Source organism: Oncorhynchus tshawytscha, linkage group LG07 (assembly GCF_018296145.1).
Source record: "Oncorhynchus tshawytscha isolate Ot180627B linkage group LG07, Otsh_v2.0, whole genome shotgun sequence".
Lineage (NCBI taxonomy): Eukaryota > Metazoa > Chordata > Actinopteri > Salmoniformes > Salmonidae > Oncorhynchus > Oncorhynchus tshawytscha.
The window spans coordinates 46,239,862-46,262,024 of record NC_056435.1 but is presented as its reverse complement, the minus strand read 5'-3'; the positions used below and the strand labels follow the sequence as shown (position 1 = coordinate 46,262,024).

Sequence of the window (22,163 nt, the reverse complement as noted above, 5' to 3'; positions counted from 1 at the left end):
TGGAATTAAATGGAAAGTTGCACTAGACATGCCATTTTTTATTTACATTTTTTATTTCACCTTTATTTAACCAGGTAGGCCAGTTGAGAACAAATTCTCATTTACAACTGTGACCTGGCCAAGATATAGCAAAAGTAGTGTGAAAAAAACAACAACACAGAGTTACACATAAACAGACATACAGTCAATAACACAAAATAAAATAAAAATAGAAAAATCTATGTACAGTGTATGCAAATATAGAAGGGTAGGGAGGTAGGCAATAAATAGGCCATAGAGGCTCAAATAATTACAATGTAGCATTAATAATGAAGTGATAGATGTGCAGATGATGATGACTTGCAAGTAGAGATACTGGGGTGCAAAAGAGCAAGAGGGTAAGTAATAATATGGGGATGAGGTAGTGGGGTGTGCTATTTACAGATTGGCTGTATTGTAGCCAAATCGACTGCTGTCGACTGTATAGCTAGTGTCCATATATTTCATCTCTAGTGTGAAGTTATTTAATTAGTCATTTAATTATGATTGTTCGTTATGTTTGTCATTATATGATTTTAGTTGACTAGGGTAAATGATGATGATGATGACCACTTCGTTTTCGGAAATAGGACAGTTTTCATTTCAGATGTTTTCATTTCAGATGGAGTGAATTGTTCAGTACTAGGCCATCATCTATAAGAGTGGCGCACATGGACACCTAGTGGAAATAATGTGTAAATCCATTTCTCGTGTGTCATCTTGGCCAGGGATACCAGTGGTATAAATATCATGATGCTGGCCATTCCGATCGCTACTAGTGAGGGAGGCTCACTGGTTTATGAAAAGAAAAACACTGTGACGTTCCAGTATTCTATTTACAAGACAGAGGGTAAAGCAGATTCACATGTAAGTAGTCTACATTTACATTAGGAAAACCCATCATAATAGGCTATTTATTACTTGTAGGCTATGTTAAATTATAATTTGGATGTCTGAAGAATATGGATAGACAATGTGTTTCACATTGGTGAGCCTCTATCAATAATTTCTTAAATCATATTATTTGGTTCTATTCCTTTTTCGTTTAAAAGGGGCTATCTACATTTCAAACAATAACAAAGCAGACAGAGCTATGAATACAAAGACCTTCCATGCTATCAAAATTATAGTTTTAACCATATTTTTTTTACTGTCAAATGTTTGTTTACAATTAAATGAGCATATATTTTGGGTTCTGATGGGGTTCGACAGTTGAACTAAGCTCATGGGGCATGTATAAGGTGTATTCTTAGGAGCCACGGGTAGCCAAATCGCATTCATTTTAAATGACAAAAATGGATGCACCAATCTCAGATTGCCCCTTCAATTTGGTATTATATAATTTAATTGTTTTGAATGAAAACAAGGTGTTTATGTGTTTCCTCTATTTCCTCTCCTTCAGTGTCTGATCCTATTCGGATATGAATAAGAAATAAGGCTTCAGCGCAAAATTGCGATTACATTTTCCCACGTGCGTAAAAGGTAACAACACAGCTCCACACTAGGACGCTTTGCCTTGCCACCTGTTAAAACGAAGAGCCAAAGAATACGCGGTACTTTAAAACAACCCTCCACTGTTTAACGGTGGCTGAACATTGCTGCAATTGCATTTTGGGCGTCGCACGAGGACTGGCAGAGGATACGATCAACACAATGGAAAATACCATATTAAATGAGCAGGACTTTTGGTCATTCAACAAATCCTGGAGGAACTCAACCCTTGGCAACGGGACCACCGGGGGAAACCAGACTAACCCCCTGAAACGGAACGACGAGGTGGCTAAAGTGGAGGTGACCGTGCTCGCCCTGGTCCTGTTCCTTGCCCTGGCTGGGAACCTGTGCGTTCTGGTGGCCATCCACACCACCAAGCACACCCAGTCCCGAATGTATTACTTCATGAAACACCTCAGCATCGCGGATCTGGTGGTGGCTATATTTCAGGTCCTGCCACAACTTATCTGGGACATTACTTTCCGTTTCTATGGACCCGATATCCTGTGCAGGTTGGTGAAATACCTTCAAATCGTCGGAATGTTCGCCTCTACCTATGTGCTTGTTTTGATGTCCGTAGACAGGTGTTTGGCGATTTGTCAGCCGCTTCGGTCTCTGCACAAGAGAAAGGACCGCTTCTATGTGATTATATCGTGGGTCCTAAGCCTATTGTTCAGCAGCCCACAGATGTACATATTTTCTCTGAAGGACGTTGGAGCCGGAGTGTATGACTGCTGGGGTGACTTCGTTGAGCCCTGGGGTGCCAAAGCGTATATAACTTGGATTAGCCTTACCATCTACATCATACCAGTGGCCATACTGAGCCTTTGCTATGGGCTAATAAGCTTTAAAATATGGCAAAACTTTAGAATGAAAACCAAGAGGGAGCAGTGTATAAGCCTCACCCCGAAGACTTCGAAAGGCCATGCGCTCGCCCGGGTGAGCAGTGTAAAGCTCATCTCCAAAGCGAAGATAACCACCGTTAAAATGACATTTGTCATAGTCCTGGCGTATATTGTTTGCTGGACACCTTTCTTCACCGTGCAGATGTGGACGGCTTGGGATCCAGCGGCGCCCCGGGAAGGTAAATTTAAACTCCACCTCGAAAAGAACCATTAAAATGCAGTGTGGTGAGATTATGTGCGTAATAGGAGCTACTTTAACGATGGACTTCGCAATTCTAGACTGAAGCAATTATTAACATGTACATTTTAAAGTTAAACCACAATGAATGTCCATGGTTAATTTAAAACGCTCAGAACGTATTGTGCCTTGGGGTTTATCATACGCCGTGCGTAATGTTGCATGCGGTGTGGTATTATTTATCAGACTTCGGCATTCTGCGCACCGGAGCAGCCCACAGCTCCAGTAATGGTGTACGTAAATACTTTAATTATTACGAATAGCAAATAGCCTCGATGATAATACAAATATACAAAGATACACTATACAACCTTTGCCATTGACAGTCAAATGAAATTCGCACAATATTGGACACTGCACTTTTACCCAGGAAATGTTGGCCAACCTGAGGAACATCAGAGTATGTATGCAATTGTAAGATTAGACGCACCATATGGAGTAGCCGCCGTGGATAAAATGACAATGTAAACTTAGATAATTTCGCAGCATCTCATTATATTCCTCCAGCCAACCAAAATGCCATGTTGCAAATGAAGCTCTGCCCACCTATCGAAATGTATTGTGACTTGTGGAGACGCGGGTGCAACGATCCGAATATGTATGGGATAATGTTACATTTGCAAAAAAAACATTATTCGTTATATTAATTTCATATAGTCCTATCAACATATCCTTCATTTTTGAAAAGTTTTGAATTTGACAATGGTTGTCCAGAATTGGTACAGTTTGTTATATGAAGACAAAAAAACACCACCACTCGTACATTTGATTCACTCTCTGTAACGAACAACAACAACATTGACAACAGTGATCTTATTAGGCTATAACACCCCTCCACTAAAGCGAAGCAAATTATCCTACGCACGATAATTTACATGCTACCAAAATAAATCACTGGAAGCAGTCTTTCATGAGTGTAACCTGCGTGGTTTGCGTGCTTCTCTGAGGCCCAACCTCCCGAGCCTGCCTGCAGTTAATCATTAGTCTGAGTGTACATGTACCGCGAGCTATTGTTACCTGGGAGGCACATCGGTGCGCATGAGTGGGGCCACGCATGTCATCTCCTCAGTCCAGCACACAGGGCAGCGGCACGGCACGACACACTAGAGCTCTTGGATGGAGCAGCAGACAGTCCACTGTAATTAATTTCTTAATGACCCGCTTTATGGCCACATCCAATGTTATTCATTAATTCATTGGTTTTCGTCAAATATGCTATTGCTGTTGGCAGTGGCGATTTTAGCATATCAATCTTGGTGGTGCAAAAAAGAAAGAAAGTGGGATGCATGCCAGCAAAGCCAGTGCACAACACAACACTAAACAATACATCAATTGCACTATAACGGTGATAACGGTGCACACAAACGGTTAGGGCCTATATAAAGCTGTCCCAACAGCAGAGTCCTAACAGCAGGTCCAACATCTTACCACTGCTACACCTGGCTATCAGCTGAGCCTTGTCTGGCAGCAAAACAGTTCATTCAGCCTCATTTACTGTCTTTTAAAAAAACATAGCTGATATGGCTGACTTGCTTAAACAAATGTGGTTTCTACGGACAATTGAGATGTACAAACTATGGTATAAGGGGACGAAAAGCGAATAAGAGGAAATCCATAATTTTGATTAATTAATGAGAGAGCTTGGACAGACATAGTCAATATAACTATTTGTTCAACACTTTTGAAATGAACAGATAAAGAATTCAGAACATGGGCCGCTCTTACAGTGTTCTCCCTGTACACCAAGTCAGAACCATAAGATAAATAAATGGGGCATATAAGCAAACAATGAAAGCTCTTACAATATTCTCATCTTGCCTATGCCGTTTGGCCATCGCTCATCCATATATTGAAATGAACATATTCTTATTAATCCCTTTACACTTGTGTGTAAAAGGTAGTTGTTGTGAAATTGTTAGATTACTTGTTAGATATTACTGCATGGTCGGAACTAGAAGCACAAGCATTTCGCTACACACACATTAACATCTGCTAACCATGTTTATGTGACCAATAAAATTTGATTTGATTTCATGATTACATTTCTCAAAAACAGGTTATAGGCTACATGTGCACCACCAAGTCAGAACAGTAAGCAACATTTTAAGAGGTGAAAATAAACCAAATTATTAGAGTGAGTCACATGGGCTACTAACAGCTTACTACATAACATAGACCGAGTATTACTTTCTTAGCTACAGTATACATATCTCCCTGGCATATTACATAATTTATGCAGCAGCATACAATACATTTTTGGACTCACCTTGTTGTGCTGTGCTCACTTGAACAGGAAGGTGGTGCGGTGGTCCTTTTGTGGGCAAATTTTGTCATCAAACTTTGTCATCAAAGCCTGGCATTCTCTGGATTTATGGTGCTTTCAGGAGAACTGGGAACTCGCAGAAAAAAAGTTTGAATCATGATGACGTCAGGTCATAGCTCTAGAAAGAGGCCTGAGTTCCCAATTTACAATTCTGAGTTTAAAAAAAAGTTTAAAACATATTTTTCCAGTCGTGGCTCGTTTTTCCCAGAGTTCTCAGTTATCTTGAACTCACTAAAGTCAGATTTTGCAGTTCTGAGTTAACAGTTGTTTTGAGTGCTGCACAAATCATGCTTCATTGACAGCATGGCCAATGTTGAATGTTTATAATTTTAAACTAGGAAAAGAGACCCTTAATCTTAGACTTGGGGCCACTCCACTGAACAGCAGGCTAGTGATTGCTTTGCAATGCTTGCAGTTAGCCACTGATTCCTTCCAAACCACGCATTGTTGAAGTTGCGATTTCCTACTTGTTGTGTGTTAATGTTTATGTCCAATGGCCAATGAGCACCGATACATTTGATCTATAATTTCTATTAATTATTTATCTTCATATGACAAGGATTAAAAATGATTTGCCAGTAGATTGTCGACTTGATTGAGGATGATGAATGCGAGCTAAGATTTTTAAAGTATGATGTTGACATGATCAGTCCAATCAAAGCTAATGTAGTTAAAACATGATTTGATGTAATTTTATCTGTGGCCAATGACCTTAGGCCTTCTTGGTTGGGTACTTCTAATGTAATTCTATGGCAGCACCCAAGGGGGCTTGAATTTTTGAGGTGACATAGTGTCCCCATGAGTGACAGAACACTGAGCCTGTGAGGACTGACACTAGAGTAGAGAAGCAGGTATGGGGAGTCAACATTTAATTAGGAACAGACATGGAACAGGACAGGAACAGCGTCAGAACCTGGTAATACAGACGTAAGACAATTAATGCAGTAGAGGGGAACAGAGCAGGGAACTGACAAATATAGGGGAGGTAATAAACATGTGATTGAGTCCAGGTAAGTCTAATAAATCACTGATATGCGTGACAAGGGGGCGAAGAGCGTGAGCAGGCGTGACAGAGCCAATCACAGCACAACGCTCCGTATTTTCTGCTGGCTTGCCCCACCACCACAGAAAGCACTGAGCTAGGCTGAATCACCTACATTTTGGAGCTGCCTTACTCAAGAAAACAGAAAAGAGACCACGTTTGTATGCAGCTTTATTAATTCAACAATATACAGTGCCTTGCGAAAGTATTCGGCCCCCTTGAACTTTGCGACCTTTTGCCACATTTCAGGCTTCAAACATAAAGATATAAAACTGTATTTTTTTGTGAAGAATCAACAACAAGTGGGACACAATCATGAAGTGGAACGACATTTATTGGATATTTCAAACTTTTTTAACAAATCAAAAACTGAAAAATTGGGCGTGCAAAATTATTCAGCCCCTTTACATTCAGTGCAGCAAACTCTCTCCAGAAGTTCAGTGAGGATCTCTGAATGATCCAATGTTGACCTAAATGACTAATGATGATAAATACAATCCACCTGTGTGTAATCAAGTCTCCGTATAAATGCACCTGCACTGTGATAGTCTCAGAGGTCCGTTAAAAGCGCAGAGAGCATCATGAAGAACAAGGAACACACCAGGCAGGTCCGAGATACTGTTGTGAAGAAGTTTAAAGCCGGATTTGGATACAAAAAGATTTCCAAAGCTTTAAACATCCCAAGGAGCACTGTGCAAGCGATAATATTGAAATGGAAGAAGTATCAGACCACTGCAAATCTACCAAGACCTGGCCGTCCCTCTAAACTTTCAGCTCATACAAGGAGAAGACTGATCAGAGATGCAGCCAAGAGGCCCATGATCACTCTGGATGAACTGCAGAGATCTACAGCTGAGGTGGCAGACTCTGTCCAACAATCAGTCGTATATTGCACAAATCTGGCCTTAATGGAAGAGTGGCAAGAAGAAAGCCATTTCTTAAAGATATCCATAAAAAGTGTCATTTAAAGTTTGCCACAACCACCTGGGAGACACACCAAACATGTGGAAGAAGGTGCTCTGGTCAGATGAAACCAAAATTGAACTTTTTGGCAACAATGCAAAACGTTATGTTTGGCGTAAAAGCAACACAGCTCACATCACCCTGAACACACCATCCCCACTGTCAAACATGGTGGTGGCAGCATCATGGTTTGGGCCTGCTTTTCTTCAGCAGGGACAGCGAAGATGGTTAAAATTGATGGGAAGATGGATGGAGCCAAATACAGGACCATTCTGGAAGAAAACCTGATGGAGTCTGCAAAAGACCTGAGACTGGGACGGAGATTTGTCTTCCAACAAGACAATGATCCACAACATAAAGCAAAATCTACAATGGAATGGTTCAAAAATAAACATATCCAGGTGTTAGAATGGCCAAGTCAAAGTCCAGACCTGAATCCAATCGAGAATCTGTGGAAAGAACTGAAAACTGCTGTTCACAAATGCTCTCCATCCAACCTCACTGAGCTCGAGCTGTTTTGCAAGGAGGAATGGGAAAAAATTTCAGTCTCTCGATGTGCAAAACTGATAGAGACATACCCCAAGCGACTTACAGCTGTAATCGCAGCAAAAGGTGTCGCTACAAAGTATTAACTTAAGGGGGCTGAATAATTTTGCACGCCCAATTTTTCAGTTTTTGGTTTGTTAAAAAAGTTTGAAATATCCAATAAATGTCGTTCCACTTCATGATTGTGTCCCACTTGTTGTTGATTCTTCACAAAAAAATACAGTTTTATATCTTTATGTTTGAAGCCTGAAATGTGGCAAAAGGTCGCAAAGTTCAAGGGGGCCGAATACTTTCGCAAGGCACTGTATATTTTTTTTACATTGTTTTCAAACTGATATGTGACACATATTAATGCCTAAATCAAATCAAATCAAATCAAATTTTATTTGTCACATACACATGGTTAGCAGATGTTAATGCGAGTGTAGCGAAATGCTTGTGCTTCTAGTTCCGACAATGCAGTAATAACCAACAAGTAATCTAACTAACAATTCCAAAACTACTGTCTTATACACAGTGTAAGGGGATAAAGAATATGTACATAAGGATATATGAATGAGTGATGGTACAGAGCAGCATAGGCAAGATACAGTAGATGATATCGAGTACAGTATATACATATGAGATGAGTATCTAAACAAAGTGGCATAGTTAAAGTGGCTAGTGATACATGTATTACATAAGGATGCAGTCGATGATATAGAGTACAGTGTATACGTATGCATATGAGATGAATAATGTAGGGTAAGTAACATTATATAAGGTAGCATTGTTTAAAGTGGCTAGTGATATATTTACATCATTTCCCATCAATTCCCATTATTAAAGTGGCTGGAGTTGAGTCAGTGTCATTGTCAGTGTGTTGGCAGCACCCACTCAATGTTAGTGGTGGCTGTTTAACAGTCTGATGGCCTTGAGATAGAAGCTGTTTTTCAGTCTCTCGGTCCCAGCTTTGATGCACCTGTACTGACCTCGCCTTCTGGATGATAGCGGGGTGAACAGGCAGTGGCTCGGGTGGTTGATGTCCTTGATGATCTTTATGGCCTTCCTGTAACATCGGGTGGTGTAGGTGTCCTGGAAGGCAGGTAGTTTGCCCCCGGTGATGCGTTGTGCAGACCTCACTACCCTCTGGAGAGCCTTACGGTTGAGGGTGGAGCAGTTGCCGTACCAGGCGGTGATACAGCCCGCCAGGATGCTCTCGATTGTGCATCTGTAGAAGTTTGTAAAACATGTAAAACAGGCAAGCCCAAATTGTACTTTATTTATTTTTGCTAAAAATGTGGAGCTCGAAACCGGTGGGGCTCTGCCCTGAATGACAGGTCGCCGCTGGCAGTTCGAGTTTTGCATGCCATTTTTGTTTACATTCCTTTCCAACCAAATTGGCCTATAATAGCTGTCCGGAAGGCATACACATTACACCAAGGTTAGCCTTACGTCTCCCCACTGGAAGCCTGAGGTAGGGGGAGCGCGGAATCTATGAAATAGTGCACCTCTAACTTTGTACAGTACTAATGCAATTAGCAAAATCAGTCACACTATGAAATGCTACCAAATAAACCACAATTCATTCATAATATTGTTCACAGACATATTGTTGCATTTTTTCTGGGTTGTGCGAAATTGTTAAGAATAATATAAAACCAGTCTGTACACCACCAAGGTGAATTGGTTTAGTCTTGAGTCTTGGTTGACAGTGTTGGGGAATGGGTGGGGAATTTGTTTCAATTTGTCTTTGTTACTTCTTTTTGATATTTACGAGTCTTATTTTTGTATATATTTTTATATTTATATAGTTTTAAATGTTATGATTAATTATTTGTGTTGTTCCAAATGTCTGAATACAAATGACAGTTACTGCACACTGGTGCTTTGTTGTTGGTGGGGGGCTGAAGGGTAGTTCACCCTGGGAGCCATAGAAGCTAGAACCACCACTGGCCACATTGTTAAGAAAGGTACTACGTGGCACAGGTGGAAGATCATACCTCACCACCCATTGAATTATGTTGTGTGCATGGTTCTTTAAACATCTTTTCCAGTTGTGGATCAGCGGTTTGGGCGTGAGGCTATCATCCTGGGTCTTATTTTTATAACGTTCCCTTGCGTCATGCAGCCATTCCTCTGGGTAACCCCGTTGTCTGAAACGCTCATCCAGATAGTCGGCTTGTTTGTCATAGTCACTTTGTGTAGTACAAATTATGTGTATGCGACTGTATTGGCTAATTTGGAGGCTCTTTTTTAGGGGTGTAGGGTAGTAACGGTCTCCGCGTAACAGGGAATTCCTGTCTGTCTGCTTCCTGTAAAGATCCGTGCTTCCACCCTACACCTCTAAAAAATAGCCTCCCCATTAGCCAATAATGTGGTTGCTCCACTAAAGGTTTTGCAATTTACGCTGTGGGACTTCATTTGTGGTTTAGTACAGTACCCTGCGTCACTACTTCATTGCTCCAGACCAGCGCAAGGGGGTGTTAGAGCACTGATTATGCTTTGGGTCCCAAGGTGTTTCTGTGTCTCTGTAGTACTGTAGCCTACTCCTGACCAGTCATGCTGTACAGTAATGTTCCTTAGTGGCGCAAAGGTCTAAGACACTGCATTGGAGTGGAAGCTATGTTGCTACTGATGCTGGTTCAATCCCGGTGCTGTCCTTGACAGGGAGATCAAGGCTGACTGTAGGTTTTTGGTTTCTCTCCCTCTAAAAACAGAAAGAAATCATTCTAAATAACAAACTGGCTATGAATTAGTAACAATGTCTCACCCCAAGTTCACTAATTTTACGTTATTTGAAAACAAAATAATCTCCAAAATATTGTTATTTTTTAAACAAAGTGATTAGTATTATTAATTTAGAATTATGTACGGACGGGCAAGGTTCAAGGCACGAGGGCAGGGGGCACGGGATGGGCCACAGAGCCGTGCACAGAAGACGGACCTACCCCATGGGGAAATGGGGAGGAGGAAGGGAGGGGTGATGGACCCCCACCCCGCCCCACTGGGTAGCAAACGGCTGGACAACGGACCGTCCCGAAAAAACACATGGTTGCCAAGAAAACGGCTCATTTTGCTAGATTCTTAAAATGTACACGCAGCATTTGTATGTTGGAGTCACTTTTAATTCTTAATTGATCAACCGTTTCTATCATAGGCCACTGTATTCGATGGGGGCTCAGGGCGGTACCATTCTGCTCATCTGATGAAGGTGCACATGGATCCGATTCAAACTTTGAAGACCGAGATCGAGTCATTGAAGACAGACCAGCAGAAAGAGAAACATTATCTGAGGGCAGAGATAAGGGCGACAGCTGATGCATTGGTCCAGAGCCAGGCGGCATCGGCATAGAGTCAGGCGGAGGATGACGCGTTGAAGAGGGCGAGGATCCATGCCAGGCACACTTGTGAGCTCTGGAACTTCACCTCCGACAGGCAGAGTCAACATACCTGGTGGGTTCATCAGGTCGTCGGTTCACCCTGACATTTCTATTCCTCTTCTGACAACAGAACTTGACCAACTCCTCACTAGGCACAGCAAGGGCCGTCTGGACCATTATGCTGTTCTGCTACAGCCTAATAAATAAATGCAGGTGGCTTATATCTTCAAAATCCTTTAATGCTTTATTATACAAATGTAAAACCATATACTGTACAGTACTGTATTTCTTCAATCATCATATTTATGCTTTCGTTAATAAAATAATGATGAAAATACTCTTTCAAAATGCCAATGTTTATTTAGTTATGGATCCATAACGAATTACTATGTGAATAAATATCACTAAATTAGAGAAATATCAGAACAATGTTGTCTAATGAAGGTTAACAAATTGTTGCTTACTGGAAAATACTCTTTCAAACACACATGGTCACGTTGTACATCGCCATTATGGCTATTAGCAGGGCTATATTTATATTATTTTAAATAAATATTATTTTGGCCTATTCAGATTACAATCACTCACTGTCGTTTTAAAAAAAAACAAAATAATCTCAAATATCGTTATATATAGCCTACCCGCTCTGGATGACTATTTCAGTATCATTTCGCATTGAGCATGGAGAAACAAAAAATTTCAATTATATTCCATGATATTCTTGAAATATGTGTGTTGACTGAATATAAGCCAACATCTCTCTGTATTTTGATACATTGTGGATGGGGCCTCTCGAGTGGCGCAGCTGTCTAAGATACTGCATTGCAGTTCAAAATGTGTTGCTACAGATGGAGGGTTCAATACCTGTGCTGGCTGCCTCTGGCAGACCCATGAGGTGGCTTTTGGTTTTATTTTAGAATCCTCCAACCCTTTATATGTAATTATTGGCACACTTTATCAATCACACTTTACATACTGTATCCCATTAGCCAGGCCTATTCACAATCAGATTCTGGTATGCAGGGGAGGGAGATTGGACAATCTGCGCTGAACTAAATACAGTAGATGGCCTACTGTTTGGGGTTGCCATGTTGTTTATGTTCTATCCTTTGAAGAGGTATAATATATAATTTAAGCTGTATTGCTGTAAACAGCTAAGGAGCATGGTAAATCAAAGTGAGACCATCAATCCATTGGAAATACATCAGAGGTACAGCACAGCACTATGTATTCAAATCAAATTCAAATGTATTTATAAAGCCCTTCTTACATCAGCTGATATCTCAAAGTGCTGTACAGAAACCCAGCCTAAAACCCCAAACAGCAAGCAATGCAGGTGTAAAAGCATGGTGGCTAGGAAAAACTCCCTAGAAAGGCCAGAACCTAGGAAGAAACCTAGAGGGGAACCAGGCTATGTGGGGTGGCCAGTCCTCTTCTGGCTATGCCGGTGGAGATTATAACAGAACATGGCCAAGATGTTCAAATGTTCATAGATGACCAGCAGGGTCAAATAATAATATTCAACACAACTGCTCTCTTCTGTTCTGTTCCCTTCTGATTCCCACAGCAGCAGCATCACAAATTATTTCCCAACATTTCAAGACAAACACCAGGAAATAAAAGGAGGTGGTAAACAGTTATTAGAATCCCCAAACAATCTTGCATTACAAGTGTATGGAAAACTATAGAAATAACAATTCTCAGCCAAAGTTATCTTTTTTTTAAAGTAGAGTAGATGTCCGCTCCCCCATGGAAATATAATTAGCATAATAAAATAAAAAATCCAAATCCACCTGTTTAAGCTAGAGATAACAGTTTTTGCATGGGCTGCATCTCAATCCACCTGTTTAAGCTAGAGATAACAGTTTTTGCATGGGCTGCGTCTCAATCCACCTGTTTAAGCTAGAGATAACAGTTTTAGCATGGGCTGCGTCTCAATCCACCTGTTTAAGCTAGAGATAACAGTTTTAGCATGGGCTGTGTCTCAATCCACCAGTTTAAGCTAGAGATAACAGTTTTTGCATGGGCTGCGTCTCAATCCACCTGTTTAAGCTAGAGATAACAGTTTTTGCATGGGCTGCGTCTCAATCCACCTGTTTAAGCTAGAGATAACAGTTTTAGCATGGGCTGTGTCTCAATCCACCAGTTTAAGCTAGAGATAACAGTTTTTGCATGGGCTGCGTCTCAATCCACCTGTTTAAGCTAGAGATAACAGTTTTTGCATGGGCTGCGTCTCAATCCACCTGTTTAAGCTAGAGATAACAGTTTTAGCATGGGCTGCGTCTCAATCAACCTGTTTAAGCTAGAGATAACAGTTTTTGCATGGGCTGCATCTCAATCCACCTGTTTAAGCTAGAGATAACAGTTTTTGCATGGGCTGCATCTCAATCCACCTGTTTAAGCTAGAGATAACAGTTTTTGCATGGGCTGCGTCTCAATCCACCTGTTTAAGATAGAGATAACAGTTTTTGCATGAGCTGCGTCTCAATCCACCTGTTTAAGCTAGAGATAACAGTTTTAGCATGGGCTGCGTCTCAATCCACCTGTTTAAGCTAGAGATAACAGTTTTTGCATGGGCTGCGTCTCCATCCACCTGTTTAAGCTAGAGATAACAGTTTTAGCATGGGCTGCGTCTCAATCCACCTGTTTAAGCTAGAGATAACAGTTTTAGCATGGGCTGCGTCTCAATCCACCTGTTTAAGCTAGAGATAACAGTTTTAGCATGGGCTGCGTCTCAATCCACCTGTTTAAGCTAGAGATAACAGTTTTTGCATGGCCTGCGTCTCAATCCACCTGTTTAAGCTAGAGATAACAATTTTTGCATGGGCTGCGTCTCAATCCACCTGTTTAAGCTAGAGATAACAGTTTTGCATGAGCTGCGTCTCAATCCACCTGTTTAAGCTAGAGATAACAGTTTTTGCATGGGCTGCGTCTCAATCCACCTGTTTAAGCTAGAGATAACAGTTTTTGCATGGCCTGCGTCTCAATCCACCTGTTTAAGCTAGAGATAACCGTTTTTGCATGGCCTGCGTCTCAATCCACCGCATCCGCCAATGGCAGCCTTCAACCGTATGCGTTGGAAGGTTGCCAAGCTACAGCTGTGTTTGTCAAACCATGAGACATCCCGAAAATCGTTCTTGTCACGGAAACGTCTGTAGCGTCAGAACGGTTTGGCCTACAGATGAATATGACCACTCGATGGAAAGATGAGACGTTTTTTGCACCAGCCTTACAAGACTCATCTGAAGGAAGTACAGTATATATGGAAGTGGTTTAGTGCCCCCAAATATTTTGTATGGGAAAAATAATAAATAATAATTACCTGATCTTTCTTATATAGAACAGACACTTTAAAACCAACTTCCCTTTGTTTTATTTTTGGACTATGTCACGTGTGCTTATGTTTATTGATTAAATAATTCACTCCCTGGACTTGCTTCCCAACTCCCAGCGCAACGTTACAGAATAACGCCTCACCAAAGGGAAGCATCAGGGGGTGGTGTTTTGTTTTTGTGTTGGAGGTGATGTCGGGTTCGGGTGTCAGTACCCGAGTTACCAGGGAGGCCTCAGGCGGTTCGTCGGACTCTCATGCTTCAGCTGGCTTGACGGGTTCCCATGCCTCGGCGGGTTCGACGGGTTCCCCTGCATCAGCTGGATCGACAGGTTTCCATACCTTAGTGGGATCGATAGGCTCCCATGCCTCAGCTGGGTGAAAAGGTTCCCGTGCCTCAGCCGATGCAACCAGGGAGTTTTCAGCTGGGTCATTAGGATCTCACGCCTCAGCCGGTTTGTCAGGTTTCTGCTCCTCAGCGGAGGCAACTGTTCCGCTCCTGTTCCCCGGGATCGTCCCTTTGGTTGGCGTCCTGCGGCTGGAGCCCCGTGCCAGGTAGGGGGTACTGTCACGTGTGCTCCCTCTCCGGCCTCTAGGTTACCAGGCTGCTGATTATTGCGCACACCTGCCACCATCGTCACACGCATCAGTGCCTAATGACATTCACCTGGAAGCCATCACCTCCTAGATTACCTGCCCTATTTATGTCACTCCCTTTGGTTCCTTCCCCAGGGGTTGTTGTTTCAGTTTCATGTCTGTGCGTTGTTCGTGTTTCCCTGAACTTGCTTCCCGACTCCCAGAGCGCATGTTAGACTATCTGTTGTTCTATGTAGTGAATCTTTTATTTGTTGAGTTTCTATGAGCTAACAGCAGTAAGGCCAATGCAGTTATATTGGCATATTGGGCATGGGATGCAACATGGTGCAAATAGTTTATTTTCACTATATGTTTCCATAAAATACAATTGGAAAATCCATAATATATTGGGTTTAAAATGGAAAGAAAGTAGCTTATAAACTATTTGAAAGCAGCCATTATGGAAGAGAACCTGGCTGCATGTGGCTATGGAGAGATAAGGTATCCATTAGCTAGCAGCACCACAGCCAGCAGAGTGAGCCCAGACAGCCGTACAGACTAATGGCTATTACTGAGGAGGCCATTAGTAACACATGCAGTACTTTGCTAATGCTTGATAAGGACCACATCACACTGCCTATTACCTCCAGCATGGCAGATAATGATGTCAGCATTACACCTATTCACATTCAGATAACAACCTATCAAGACACACTTGTAATACTATTCTGATGAAACTATAATGTAGGATTTAAGTCATGACACTTTATTACAGAGCAGATTATTTGACATACCCCTTGATAGAGCTAAGATAACCCGTAGCTTCCTTTTCTTGCCACAGAGAAGCTAAACTATAAATTGAAAACATCCGTTAGTACAGAATGGTTGTCAGTGGTGTTTTTCCTCCTCGAAAAACTTTATACATTGGCTCCCCAGAGATGGGCTCAAATAAGATAATTTTCCACCACTCTCGCAATAAAATCAAACTGCAAACACAAAAGTTCAAGTTCTCTGTTTCCTGCTTTCCCTGAAAAGGGGTGAACTCAGCAGAAACATGATTCCCAAACATAGCAACCCACAGCAATATCATTGATTGAAGCTTCATGTGGACCTGTACTTCTTCCCTCTTTCTACACAACAGTACCATAGCTGAAATTTAAGGAATTTAGGACTTGATTACCTTCTCATACTCATATAAACAAACACACTCTAGAGTGCACACATGTAAATACATAATCACACACACACACATTCACATACACACACACACAGTGTACAAAACATAGACTAACCAGGTGAATCAAGTCAAATGAAATCAAGTGTTATTTGTCACATGCGCCGAAAACAACAGACCTTACCGTGAAATGCAGGTGAAAGCTATGTATGTGACCTCCTGGGGGTACAACTCAATATTAGGAAGGTGTTCTTAATGTTTTGTACACTCACTGTATAATATATACATATAGTAATACTACAGTACTATAGTCTTTTTTCATGTGGGTATTTTGAGCTTGCTCCTGTGGGTTTAACACGATATTGTCATTTGTTTTGAATGGCAACATAATGAAGAAAACTGGCTAAACCAGAACATTTTTGGACCAAGACAAAGTTTGCTGCCTATGTTGTCTCAATATTGATTATCAGATGCTGATCTGCAGCATCCCATCTATGAGTTGTGTCCATGCTCATCCATGCCTGAGTGTACAGCCTTCATACTCCCCAAGTTGCCTCACCCTCTGCTCTGCTGTGTGATGCTGACTGGCAGTGACTCCATCAATCAGCATTCTGTGGTAGAAATTCTATAGTAAGAGAGACTGCAGATATGCAGGGAACAGAGTTGTTAAAAATCATTTAGCTTGTCTGTGTAGATCAAGATAGCTGATATTGCCACCATTCTCTGTTCCTCCCAGCAATTCCTTTTGAGACATTATTGTTTCTGTCACATAGCTAAATTCCTGCCGATCATGGTATCCAATTGCAACTCCTGTACAGACTAATAAACAGGGAGAGGCAAAGGTCGTCAGAGCCGTGCATCCTCATTTGAAACTTTTCAACCCAACTCAATTGTTTCCGCACTTCTTCAATTTCATGTATACAATGCCCCTGTACAACCGGGAGAGGAAGCCAGCTGCACCACTGTGCATACACGATGGGACAAAGACATCTCTGCCGGCCAAACCCTCTCCTAACCCGGACAACGCCGGGCCAATTGTGCACCGCCCCATAGGTCTTCCGGTCACAGACAGCTGCGACAGAGCCTGGACTCAAACTCAGAATCTCTAGGGGCACAGCTAGCACTGTGGAGGCCTTAGTAAAGTGTTATTAAATATAAAGTTAGATGTGCCTTTTTATTAAAACACGGAAGTCCTTTTCAGTTGTGTCGACTCAAACAATCATGTGATCAGATACTAAATAGAGAGTTATTGTACTAGCTTCCATTTAAGGAATTAATAGTGTAGTGCATCTGATAGCCAGGTCAGTGGTTGGCTGAGAGCCAAAACAGAGTCTTGTTTTGGAATTCTACTGCTTAGCTTCTCTGGCAGTGAATCATCTGAAGTGCAGTCTTGATATTAAACTCAGATGATTGTAAATAATTGTCTTTCTTAGAAGAGGAAATAAAATAGTTTGATGTTGTGTCAGCCTTTATGAATGTGCTAAAGAGCTTAAATGTGGCCACCAGTCAATACAGCACCCGACAACAGATTTACGAATCAAGGGAAAGATTCTAATTTGCCAGTTTAGTGTGATTGATCGTCTCCTGGTAAACGGCACCATGAGCTAATCTACCAAAGGTTATTTATCATCATAATTCCTTCCTTGGCCCCATTCTCACCCGTGATCCACCTTTTACAAAGCCATAAAACATTTTTATAGACATGATCTGGCAAGACATTTTTTTAACTAGGCAAGTCAGTGAAGAACAAATTCTTATTTACAATGACTGCCTACACCGGCCAAACCTGGATGATGCTGGGCCAATTGTGCACCGCCCTATGGGTCTGTCAATCACAGCCAGTTGTGATACAGCCTGGATTTGAACCAGGGTGTCTTTAGTGACACCTCTAGCACTGAGATGCAATGTCTTAGACCAATGCGCCCCTCAGGAGCCCAATATACTGAATGCTATTTAACATGGCATACAGTATATATTGAATGTACTGTAGCATATACAGAACATTCATTTACATTTGGACCATTATTATTACTGGTAAATACTTCCAAACACGGAAGCTCTGGCTTTGCCTAACAGAGTTAGATCAAAAAAGCTGTGTGTAAGTGTTAGAATGTGTTTGTCTGTTTGACTGCTGCTTAGTGCCCCTTGTGGTGTCTCTGGGACTCAACCACCTGTCATGCCTCAGTGAAAAGATAATTGATCCAATGCCAAGATGTATTCATTCATTCATATCCTTCCCTACCTCACATCTATCCAAGAGCAAGGTTATGAATATGAGAGGAAATGTATTGAGTTATTCATTCATCTATCATCATTGTGTTCCTTTGAGATTTAAGTTGTGTCATTTTGTGGCTCAAAGTAAGCTACAAAGCAATGGAATTACAGAGTACCTACTTTACAATGCTGCAGGACGTCCTAATGCTGCAGGACGTCCTAATGCTGCAGGACATTCCAATGCTGCAGGACGTCCTAATGCTGCAGGACATTCCAATGCTGCAGGACGTCCTAATGCAGCAGGACGTCCTAATGCAGCAGGACGTCCTAATGCAGCAGGACGTCCTAATGCTGCAGGACATCCTAATGCTGCAGGACACCTTAATGCTGCAGGATATCCTAATGCTGCAGGACACCCTAATGCTGCAGGACACCCTAATGCTGTAGGACGTCCTAATGCTGCAGGACGTCCTAATGCTGCAGGACGTCCTAATGCTGCAGGACACCCTAATGCTGCAGGATATCCTAATGCTGCAGGATGTCCTAATGCTGCAGGACGTCCTAATGCTGCAGGACACCCTAATGCTGCAGGACACCCTAATGCTGCAGGATATCCTAATGCTGCAGGATGTCCTAATGCTGTAGGACGTCCTAATGTTGCAGGACGTCCTAATGTATTGGCAACTTGCAATCAATAAAAATCTAAGTGTGTGTGTGTGTGTCTTGTTTCCCCAGCCATGCCCTTCATCATCTCCATGCTGCTGGCCAGTCTGAACAGTTGCTGTAACCCGTGGATCTACATGTGCTTTGCGGGCCACCTGTTCTCAGACCTGAGGCAGAACTTTGTGTGCTGCTCGGCCCGCTACCTCAAGTCATCCCAGTGCCACTGCGAGCGTGACAACGACTCCAGCCGCAAAAGCAACTCCTCCACCTACGTTATCAAGAGCACCAGTAGCCAGAGGAGCGTCACACAGACATCTACCACATGAGACGCCCTCACTTCCCACAATGGTACCCCCCCAGTCAGAACTGTAAACCCCTCACACACACCCTCCACCACCGCCCCAAACCCACATTTCTCCTTCCCCTACTGTTGTCCCGCTCCGGGGGAGGCTCACCTAAAACTATTGCACTGATTTTTATATTTAGTCTCAGACATGGTTTGTCAAGAGTAAATTGAACTTAAATTGATTGTTGTACAGATGGAGATTTATTTGGGGACATGTTGAACGTCTCCACTTACAGGCAAATGTCCTGTCGCAGTTCAGAGTGAGTCATCCATTGATTGTGTTTTCAGACTGATGGATTTACATATTTGGTCCGTGGAGGAGGACAGGAGATGGTAAATGAAAAATTAAGCACTGACTGTCTGTCACTCCCAACCAAGGAGAGGAGGGAGCTGTGTTCTCCTCACCATGGACTTAAAGTCCATTAACATAGGCCTCCCATGCCACAGACTTTGTGTCAATCAGATCTGTAATGGTGGTTTGGATTGTGAATACTGACCAAGACAGTGACATTTCTTATTCATTTTGTCAGCCTGAAGGTAAAGCTACTCTCCTCTTGCATTGCTTTGCACATATTGACATTTAGGATGTCTCCTGTGCTATGTTGCTCATGTCTGTTGTATCACACCATCCTTTAGGTCACACACACAGTACGTTTCAATTATTACACAGTTTGTGAAATGACAACTGCCATATCTGTCATGCTGTAAATGTTTACTTACTTAATTTTACAGAAGGCAACTCAATAAACTAGCTACCATTTTCTTCTAGGATGAACATAAACATCCAAATGTATTTCTATGAAGATTGTGGTGTACTTTGGCAAAAATGCTCCTACGTAATTACTCTGTATGTACTTTTTGAGTGGTAGGCTGACGTCTTCTTCATTGCAAAATAGGATTGAGAAAATGGATTACAGACACTCAGAACACTCAGAATTGGGAGAGCAATTCCATGAATCCTGCTTTGAACTATCTGGATTATTCAATGTATTGTAGAACCTATTGCATAAAGAGGGTGACCTGCCTTAATTATGAATCTACTTGAAACTCTGTTCCTTGTGCACATCACAAATGGCAGTATTATTTTATTTTACAAAGTTGGCTTCTTCTTTTACTGTAAACGTCTTGGTTTTCATTCCTTAAACCTACTGAACATTTAATAGAAAACATCATTTCCTTATTTGCATTTAAAGTACATAGTGTATGTATCTCTTATTTATTTGAAATAAATTGTTTGTGTTCTATCAAGTGAGTCTGAAATGATTTTTGTGTGCATCAAATGGAGTTGAGCCTTTTGGACCTCATAACTTAACTTATTTAAAAAATATATATTTTTTATGATAAAAAGGACATGTTTGACTTTTAGTAAATCATACTAGTCAAGCTCATGTACTTTTGGGGGGGGGCATTAATTAATTGCCCCTGAACAAGGCAGTTAACCCACGGTTCCCCGGTAGGCCGTCATTGTAAGAATTTAAGAATTTAAGAATTTGTAAGAATTTGTTCTTAACTGACTTGCCTAGTTAAATAAAGGTTCAATACAATTTTAAAACAAAAACATTGTTTTACCACCAAAGAAATTATGACAATTTCTGAATGTGGTTTAATTTTACAAAGGGGCTATTTTCTTTATTGGTGAACTATAACAAACTAATACGGTTCAAAGTGATATCAGGGGCACACAGCAAATCTTAAATAAAATAATAATAAATACAATAATCATGAAAAAAACATTATTGATGATAGAGAATTTAACTAGGACTATAAAATAAACGTATTATTATTTTAATGCTTATATTTCTTGTGGAAGTTGATGAATAGAATTGTCCAACACAACAAGACAGTCGTGAAGAGGGCACGACAAAGCCTATTCCCCCTCAGGAAACTCAAAACATTTGGCATGGGTCCTGAGATCTTCAAAAGTTTCTACAGCTGCAAAATCGAGAGCATCCTGACTGCTTGCATCACTGCCTGGTACGGCAATTGCTCTGACTCTGACCGCAAGGCACTACAGAGGGTAGTGCGTACGGCCCAGTACATCACTGGGGCTAAGCTGCCTGCCATCCAGGACCTCTACACCAGGCGGTGTCAGAGGAAGGCCCTAAAAATTGTCAAAGACCCCAGCCACCCCAGTCATAGACTGTTCTCTCTACTACTGCATGGCAAGCGGTACCGGAGTGCCAAGTCTAGGACAAAAAGGCTTCTCAACAGTTTTTAATCCCCAAGCCATAAGAATCCTGAACAGGTAATCAAATGGCTACCCGGACTATTTGCATTGTGTGCCCCCTCAACCCCTCTTTTTACGCTGCTGCTACTCTCTGTTTATCATTTATGCATAGTCACTTTAACTATATATTCATGTACATACTACCTCAATTGGGCCGACCAACCACTGCTCCCTCACATTGACTAACTGGGCTATCTGCATTGTGTCCCGCCCCGCCCCCCCACCACCCGCCAACCCCTCTTTTACTCTACTGCTACTCTCTGTTCATCATATATCCATAATCACTTTAACCATATCTACATGTACATACTACCTCAATCAGCCTGACTAACCGATGTCTTTATGTAGCCTCGCTGCTTTTATAGCCTCGCTACTGTATATAGCCTGTCTTTTTACTGTTGTTTTATTTCTTTACTTACCTAATGTTCACCTAGCACATTTTTAAACTATTGGTTAGAGCCTGTAAGTAAGCAGGTACCTGTTGCATTCAGCGCGCATGACAAATAAACTTTGATTTGATTTGATAACACCCAGAGACATGTCAAAAACGCCTATATCCACTGAAAAAAAGTGTTAAAAATGCATAGAATTCCCTTTCAAGATCCATATATTTGTGTTTTTAAGGTAAAGGACACCGACCTTCTGCTTAAAGCCTTTTGGAATCCACATTTTACACTAAATAAGAAGTGATATTTCCTGGGGCCAGAAAAGGCACCACATTGTAGGAATGACCCAGCTCATAAA

At 41.6% G+C, this 22,163-nt stretch overlaps 1 protein-coding gene across 1 annotated transcript; it reads left to right on the top strand.

The window, feature by feature from the left end:
- Window positions 1-800: 800 nt before the first annotated feature.
- Window positions 801-20,436, top strand: LOC112254647 (isotocin receptor-like). Its single transcript, XM_024427372.1, has 3 exons — window positions 801-885; window positions 1,421-2,593; window positions 18,919-20,436. The coding sequence occupies exons 2-3, from the start codon at window positions 1,672-1,674 to the stop codon at window positions 19,170-19,172; spliced, it is 1,176 nt and encodes a 391-aa protein (XP_024283140.1). The 5' UTR covers window positions 801-885; window positions 1,421-1,671; the 3' UTR covers window positions 19,173-20,436.
- The last annotated feature ends 1,727 nt before the right edge of the window (window positions 20,437-22,163 follow it).